At 31.6% G+C, this 8983-nt stretch overlaps 1 protein-coding gene across 1 annotated transcript in view; it reads right to left on the bottom strand.

Moving 5' to 3' along the window:
* Positions 1 to 1282: 1282 nt before the first annotated feature.
* The window catches only part of LOC118193190 (uncharacterized), a 101232-nt gene continuing 93531 nt past the window's right edge, over positions 1283 to 8983 (bottom strand). Inside the window, exons 7-8 of the mRNA XM_035364240.2 lie at positions 6212 to 6406; positions 1283 to 1727 (exon numbers count right to left, since the gene is read on the bottom strand). Of these exons, the coding sequence (XP_035220131.2) occupies positions 1518 to 1727; positions 6212 to 6406 (405 nt within the window). The 3' untranslated portion in view covers positions 1283 to 1517. The remainder of the gene's footprint in view (positions 1728 to 6211; positions 6407 to 8983) is intronic.

Below are 8983 nucleotides of genomic sequence, written 5' to 3'. Positions count from 1 at the left end.
AATAATGATGCAATAGAATTCTGATAATACAATAGATATACAATAGAATTCTGATAATTCACATATCTTGGGAGCAGTGGTTGTGCAGAATAGAGAATTTTGTGGATTCACTGTTTTTCTTACTATTTTTTATGACAATAATAAATATAAAAAACCTGTATATGTAATTTTACATCTACCAACAAAGTTGCTTTCATATTAGTAATTTGTATGCTTTTAAATGATAGAAAAGGTAAGTAAAAACACTGTTTACCAAACTCGTAGCAATTAAGATTTCCTCGACTTGAATCCTTAATTCTATCATTATATTCCATGCATGTGGATTTAGATTAATAATCTTTCAAAATATGCTGGATTTGAAATTTTGGATTAACTAAAAGAAAATTTCTTTAATCTTTTTAGTCCTATTTTCTTTACCATGTTTTCTTGCTTTTAATGCCAGAAAAATTTTTAAGAGTTTTCAAGAATCTCTCTATTCATCATCAACATTGTTCATGTTTCATGCAATAAGCAAGCAAAGTGACTATAAAATTAAGTTTGAACACAACATCTGAAAAGTTATAAAATAAAATATTTGTATATGCCAAATAATTTTAAGATTAATTATCCACATAGGTTTAAAATTTAATTTAAAGACAATGGAATATATCTAAAAATTTTTTTTTTTAATTTCTGAGGTTCACAATCAATGTTTATAATGTAAAACGAATCCTGATACGGATGCAGAAAATAGTAAATAATTTCAATAATGATTTGTTTCTTCAATCCAAATATCTTGTATGAAAAATTGGCATTTTCTTTGTTTATAATGTTATGTTGAATGCAGGTTTGCATACTGTCAAAATTCTACTGTAAAAAAACAATGATGTATTTTACAAATAATTTTCTGGATATAGTATGTATATGTTGATAACATATAGATAACATAGTTCTCATATATATTATATAACAGCTGTTAAATCATCAGTGTACTGAGGAAACAAATGATTCTTACTATTAAATTCGATCTTAATGGCAAAGAGTAACTTCCATCATGCTGTATGTTGTATTTTTTAGAATTGTAAAAAAATTAACCGCATCTTGGAAAGGACTCTTGAAATGGAATTTACAATCCAGAGATACAGCTTACTAGTAGAGTCATTTGAAGATACAAATGTATTATTTATAATATATGTAATATATATTATATAAATTTATATGTATGTAAATTAACTCTTTTACTTTCATAAACAAGTGCAAAAGAATTATAATTACGTTAGGAAAAGTAACATTGCACAACATATTTTCCCTCTATATTTTTCTTCAATGATTTTTTAAGTTTTTTATTAACAATTATACAAATATTGAGTAATTACATTTACCTTTAAGAAAAACAGAAAATCGTTTGGCAAGAAAAATTTAGTACATGATACAAACAGTTTCCACAAAATATGTACATTCCACTACACAGAACAATCTACTTTTGGCATTCAAGAGTTTTTGAATTTGGCTAACCAAAGTGGGAAATGTTTCTTGTGTTAGAGTTTAGTGTCTTGGACAACAGGAGCCTGAATATCTTCAGCGATAGGCACATCTCCATAAGGGGCCAGCCAACCTTCGTCATCTTCTAGACTGCAGATCTTATTTCCATTCAATGCTGATTTTTCTCTTACTTCATCTTGCAAAATAAGGACTGCAGGATTGAGATCAATACCCACTGCTTCTTGTATATTGTGGTGTAATTTATTCTGAGGGGGAGGGGGGAACTCATTAAAAGAGAAACAATTATTTACATAATGTTATGCTCTGTAATATATGTTTCTGATGATTAATATAAGCATAAACTTTAAATGCACAATATTTGTGATCAAATAAATATATTTTATTTATTGTTAGTGGCATATATTGCAACATAAAGTCAATTAAAGATAGAAATAGTGATACATCTAATATTTAGTTAACCTTTAGCTTTCAAGATAGCAAGAAACTCATATTGGCACTGAAGAACTAAATTTTCACATTCATTTGGTGTGAAAGAGCAGCTGGTTTTAAGAAATTAAAAGAACAAGTTACTATGTTATTAATGTGCAAGATGGATGCAACATTTAAAAAGAAGCTAGTGGTTAGTGGAGAGTAGAAAGCCTTAATGTTTAATAGGAATCAGGAATTTACCTTTGCTTACCATAAAAACAAGAACTTATAGATAACTAGCAGTATTTTTGCCGATTTCCTTTTTGAAATGGGACAGAGAATTGGAGAAAAAAATGCTTTACTGTTGGATAACTGTAACTCTCAGCATGTGGAAACACTGACTGCAATATTATAGAAAGCATTAAAAGAGCTGCAGAAACTGACAGTGAAAGTGATATGGAAGACGGTGACTATATGCCAACCTCAGCTGAACTGAGAAAAGCACTGCAAAACTCAAGAAATCTGAGATGATGAAGATGAGTTCTTGAATTGAAAGATGGAGTTCAGAAAAGGTATCGACAGTTTAACATGAAAATACACCTGAAAGACTGCTTCACACTATTTTCTCAAACAGTGTGAAAAAAATACGAATAGAGCAGTTCATTGTAAAAGTTAAAATTTATCAGGTCAATCATAAAATTTTTTTACAAAAAATTAAATAAAATTTTAATTTAAAAGTTTTGTGATGGTGTTAAATTTCAATTAATAATTTAGGTATTAATTACTAGATTAATTGTACTTACTATCTTACTAAATAAGATCAAAATTTATACCTTAATTTACAATATTGAAACTGCCATTTATTAAAGTCAGCTGCTTAACAAACTCAACATTCCTTGGAATGGAAGTAATTTTAATAAATGGTGAGTACTGAATTTGTCAAATAACAACAGTTAGTCACAACAGATTTCCAAGCCAGAATCATATATCTTTTGATGAATTCTAATTTAAAGCTGTAAGTTGCATTCTATTCTTTCTATTTTTTGCATTTTTTCATTATTTGTATTTGTATTAGTAAGTGTACTCTTGAAAATCCTAAAATAGCAAATCACTCATACAAAACAGATGTTTCATGTCAAATGATACAATTTATTAATGAATTAACTCAGTTTTAATTAAAGCATTGCAAACTTAAAATTTAATTGTTTCAAAGTATGGAAAAATTAATTTTTGTATTTTTTTAAAATCTGGTCTAAAATCATGGGCTATATAAAATCCTCTTCTAATTAAACGTCATTAAGAATTACTATGCATGAATTATAATAGATATAACTGTATAACTCACACTGTAATTTATTATTTTTCATTGTCTCTTAAAAGTGTTGTAATTTTATAAATGTTTGATTGTTTTAATCTTCAAGACATTTACAAATTGAGAAAATAATCATATTCAGAACAGCATTACAAAAGATATGATGTTTAATGTTTTAATAAAATATTTATCCAAACAAATCTACAAATGTATTTAGAAGTGGGTTTACATTTCTTTTGTTCTTCTTTGTTAAATTTAGTTCAAGACAAACAATATTGATGATTAATCCATAAAAACCATACAAACTTGAAATACCGCCATAAAAAAAAAAGATGGAGGGACCAAAAAACCTGAAAGCATTCAAATTTTTATATTACCCATTTATTTAACGTTTTGTGTGTTACCTTTATTTATTAAATATCATGTTCTTCACATTTAAACCATAAAATTCATTTCAACAGCAATATTGCAAAATTATTTTTAAAATGAGCATATCTTTAGAATTTCCCATACACAGTCCCGCACGGTAGAGATTTTTTTTTTTTTTTTTTTTTTTTTTTTTTTATTGTGTTGCCGTTGCTCACTTTGAAATCGTCGAGTTTGTTAATAAAAAATTCGTTAATAAAATTGATGATAGAACAAATTCAAAATTAGGGCTTCCAGATACCCATATTCAGGTGGAGATGTCTGTTATTCAAAATTTGATAGCTCTAGATACCGCTGTTTTATCAATGCAAGAAACACACATACATTGATGCAGATTCTCCATTATTTAATTTCTTTAATACAGGGCGATAATATTCGGTGGCAGCAATTTAAAAAGTGAAGCTTCATTTATAGTGAATCAACACAAAATGCCAAAGGAAATTAATAGCCCTCTTGGGCAAAATTGCCATTTTGGGCTTAAAAAAAGAGAAAGAAAGAAAATCTGAATTGGGCATTTTTTTAACATTTTTTGTTACTCTTATTTATTAAATATCATGTTCTTCGCACTTAAAGCACATAAAATTAAATTCAACACCAATATCACAAAATATTTAAAAACAGCATATCTTTAAAATTTCTGACACAAATTCCTGTCCACTGGAGATAAAAATGTTTTTGTTCATACCGTGTTGCCATTGCTCGCTTTGAAATCATTGAGTTTGTTAATAAAAAATTCGTTAAAATTTTACAAAATTTCAGATAGATAATAAAACAAATTCGGGCTTCTGTGTGCCCATGTTCGGTTGGAAGATTGCATTATTTAAAATTTGATGGTTCTAGGTACCATTTTTTTTTTTTACAATGTGAAAAACATTCATGCAGATTCTTCATTATTTAATTGCTCTAAATATAATACTGAATTAGGGACAGCAAGTCAATAATGAGTTGTAGCTCCTCTGGCCTCGATAATGGCTGCCACACAATGAGGCATAGATTCAATAAGTTTGCAGAAACATTCTGCAGGAATGGCTTGCCAAACATCGAATAGAACTGTCCATATTTCAGGAAGCATCTCTAGTGTTGTGCGAAGTGAACACCTTACATTTTTCTCCAAAGCATTCAAAAGGTGTGCTGTAAGGTTTAAGTCAGGGCTTCTAGGTAGCCAATTCATGGCAGGGAAGTCAGAGAATGCTCATCCAATCAGGCAGTAGCCAAACGGGACCTGTGAGAGGTGCAGTTTTCTTGCTAGAATACTAAATTTCCATGTAAATGACAGGATAACATAAATGGATGGAGATGATTTCCCGGCAATTCTATGTACCGAATCATATTGAGGGAGGTTGGTACATGTACCAAAGATATCACATACTGCTAAGAGAGAACACCCCAGACCCTGATAGAGCTGGCATGGCCTTGTATAGTTCCAATCTAAGATGGAGGATCCAAGAGCATGACCCCATATTCTCAGCCTCCCGTCGATGTTAAGTAGACAGAACCTAGACTCCTCACTTCATGCTACTTGTTTCCAGTCCTTGAGAGTTCATTCTCCGTGTTCTCGTCTGCCCAAGCAAGATGTGCAGCTCAATGGCATGCATTGAGCAATGGTACTCTTGTGGGTCTATGGCTCCTAAAGCTCATGGTGAAGCAAGCATTGCACGATTAATTTACTGACTATATAACTGGTGCCCTGATTCAGCTGGATGGTAATTTAAACTAATATTTGGCTTCGCTGGCTATCACATCCCACTTGTTCAAGGCTAATTGTCCTTTGCAATTTGCTTGTTCGCTAGTTTTTCCCCCACCATCTGTGTTTCTCGGTATACTCTTGACACTGTCGACCTTGAAAGTCCTAGCATTCTGGCGATTTCAGAAATTGAATGGCCCATGCGTCAAGTGTCTAGTACCTGTACGTGATCGAAAGTGTCTAAATCAGAAATTTTACCCATACTGGCAATTGAAACGACTGATTAATAACAACCACAGTACTAGCTATATATGCAGTTACCATACTGCCTTCATGTAAGGAAGCTGCAGCACAGTGCTCTAAAATTTGAATAGTCATGTCTATCCCTAATTCAGTGCCACTTCAGGGTATATGGCAATAATATTTGGTGGCAACAGTTTGAAAAGTGAATCCATGCAAAATGCCATTTTGAATTAACAGCTTTAGGCTAAAAAGTAAGAAAATCATAATATTGCTTGTTAAAATGAAGATGTGCTATATGCATGGTTGCCAAAGTTTAGTATATTCTGAATGTATGGTGATTGGTGGTTGTGTTAATACATAAATATGAGATATGGAATAGATAAGATTCGATTACTTGAAAATGACAAAGTTCATAAGAACTATTCCTCTTGGGGAAACGGTATCTTCATGAAAGACTTTCAAAAGGAAACCAGCTCATACTAATGTTACACAAAGGAAAAGCCAAAAAAACAATTAGCCACGCAGACCATTTGCCTGGATTCAAGCTCAGGATGAACTTTCAGTATTCAGTGAGTGAGCACCAGATATGAGAACAATATGTCAATGAAAGTAAACAATGTATATATATATGAAAAATCAGTTAATAAAATACTTACATTTGTGAGATAATGAGCAGACTGTCGAGTTTTCCTTCTGTGATATACTATGATACACAGAAGAAGAATTACAGTTCCAACTGTAGTGATACAAATTATGAAAACAAGGGTTCCGTATTTTTCCATGACAACAGACAGAAAATCAAGATTTTCTTCTGGAATTGCATGAAAGAAATCTGCAGCAGTGGCATTCATCTGGAGGAAAATAACATACACATTTTATAATAATATACATATTCATGAATAACATTAAAATGTGTCAAAGAAAATGAGAAATTAAATATATTGCAGTTTCCTAAGTACAGCATAATATACAGTCAAAAGTCTTTAATCCGGACCTCAAAGCTACAAACTTTCTGTGCATGCGTAAACGCATAATGCACAGATGCGTTTACGCATGCATATGATACCTTTACGCATGTGCATAATACATTTACGCATGCACGTATAATGGATGGTATAAGCTAAGCTAAAATTATCTAATTATCTATTTCAGTTAATGTTGCAGATTGCATTGTTCATTAATTTTCGAATTGGATCCAGCTTATTATTTTTTGCAGTCTGTTAGAGCAATTTTATAAAAGTAAGCTTGAACTTTCACTTATGTCAAAAAGAATTTCCGATTTTGGAGCTGCCAAAGGATCTACAAAGCGAAAGCATGTTTCCATCAAACAAAGTGGAATTGCTTTGATATCCATCAAACAAAAAGTGGAATTGTTGCGAAAAATGGATAAAGGCATATCCTTTGTTTTTCTAACCATTCCGAAATCTGTTTATCAATTTCACGCTTGTCTTGGGGGGGGGCGTCGCGGTGCGCAATGAACTGGAAGTTGATCTGTCAGCACTATCCTCATCTTCAGGGCAGATGTTTTTATTTTATTCGGCTTATAATTCCTTACTAAATGTAGTATTTCATCTCGATGTACTCTCTTTGATATGATTTAAATCAAATTCCTCATCATTATAAATATCACGAATACACATCAAATAGTTTTCTGCTTGCAATTTTCTAATTTCAACTATGCATAATGTATGCTTTACGCATGCACGCATTGAAAGAAATGTTTAACAAAGTAAACAAATAAATATTAAGCTTTTTTTTTTTTTTTTTTTTTTTTTTTTTTGTAAATTTTGATACCTTTTAGATCATAATTGCTCTTTGTTTCATAAATTACGGTTTCATATTTTTAATTTTATAATTTTTGCATGCCATCTTACCAGATTTAAATTGATGATCTATATTCTGGAATCGAAGTCCCAACGAGTCCGGATTAAAGACTTTTGACTATATAAAGCTTTGACTATCCAGCCTATTCGCCAGATTTAGCTCCCTCCGACTTCTGGCTCTTCCCACACCTCAAACAATATCTCTGTGGAAAACTATTTTCTTCAAACGAAGAGGTAATAGCTGCCATGGAGGAATATTTTGCAGAGCTGCCGAAAAACCACTACAGTCAAGGGATCCATAAATTAGAAGACCATTGGAATAAGTGTATTGAAGTTGAGGGAAACTACACTGAAAAATAAAGTCATTTTTACATATAAAAATTGGTTTCTTCATTTCCGTTCCATGACTTATTGAACAACCTGGTAATTACTGAGAGAATTAGATTTTTGTAGCGTAGTTTACGTGAGATGAGATCACTTGGGGTCACGTGATATGAACCGGCGAATCAGGTGTTGAACCGTGAAAGTATAGTAAATTCTTAAATTAATGTCTTTTTACAAATTTATTGGCTTTTTATAAAATGCCTTCAAAATAAAAAAATCTTAGAACTAACATTTGTTAACATTTTTATATGTATACTGTATCGTGTCACCAATAAAGTCTGCTTGGCGAGATTTGCGGCGGCAAAACAGAAAAGTGCCCAAAATTTTAATTTCCAAAATAATGGTGTTGTGTTACAATTCAGATTGATACCATAATGTACATACATAAATACATCTTTTTTAATGACAAAGGTATGTGATAGTTCATGTAAATTTTGTAAAAGATCTTTAGTTAATATACTAGTTCATAATCATACACTAAGTAACGGCAATGATTTTGGGAAATATAACAGTAGCATTAGCTTATAACCTGAAATCTCATGAAGTATAAGTAAATACTGTCATAAGGGGAAAAGATGGATTTAGTACAAATATAATAAAGTACAAATATAATAAGTCCAATTTGCCAATATAAATAAGCAACAAAGTACTCAGCCAACTAAGGGACATTTCAGAAGTACTTTCATGGACAGAGAGAAAAACACCCCATACTTTGCAATGTATCAGCTAATTCACACTGGCATTAATATTAGCAAAATATAAATTATATGCGAGAACGTACAGTAGGATTTTCAACTTGAAAGAGCATTTTGCTGAACTTTCAGCTAACTGCACTGTGAAGCATTGACTGTGTTGACAAGAACTTAACAGAAATTTTCTTTCATATGCAAAAACTAGCTTTTGTAAATGATACTCTAAGCCAAAAGATAACATTTAGTGCTGTTTGAACTTAGAGTAACTGATTTGTTATTTATGTAAACCCAGAATTGATGTGACAGCTGGTATGGCCAGATCAGCCAGCAGAATCTAGGGGAGGAAGAATTTAAAGAAGGCACTAGGTTGCAAAATTTTTAGCATTTAGGCAGGCATTTGGCAACAGAATTTAGAACCTGCAGAAACTGCACCAGGCGGCAAATTGCCTAACACTGGCCCTGAATAAGCCTTAAGTATACGTGGGAATATATTTACTTGGGATTCAGATAAACCTTAAGCATGTGCGGA

This window comes from Stegodyphus dumicola, chromosome 1 (genome assembly GCF_044657685.1).
Source record: "Stegodyphus dumicola isolate Sdum_Otavi_A_Nest chromosome 1, ASM4465768v1".
In the NCBI taxonomy this organism is placed as follows: domain Eukaryota; kingdom Metazoa; phylum Arthropoda; class Arachnida; order Araneae; family Eresidae; genus Stegodyphus; species Stegodyphus dumicola.
The sequence above is the reverse complement of the archived record's forward strand: the minus strand, read 5'-3'. Positions and strand labels throughout refer to the sequence as shown.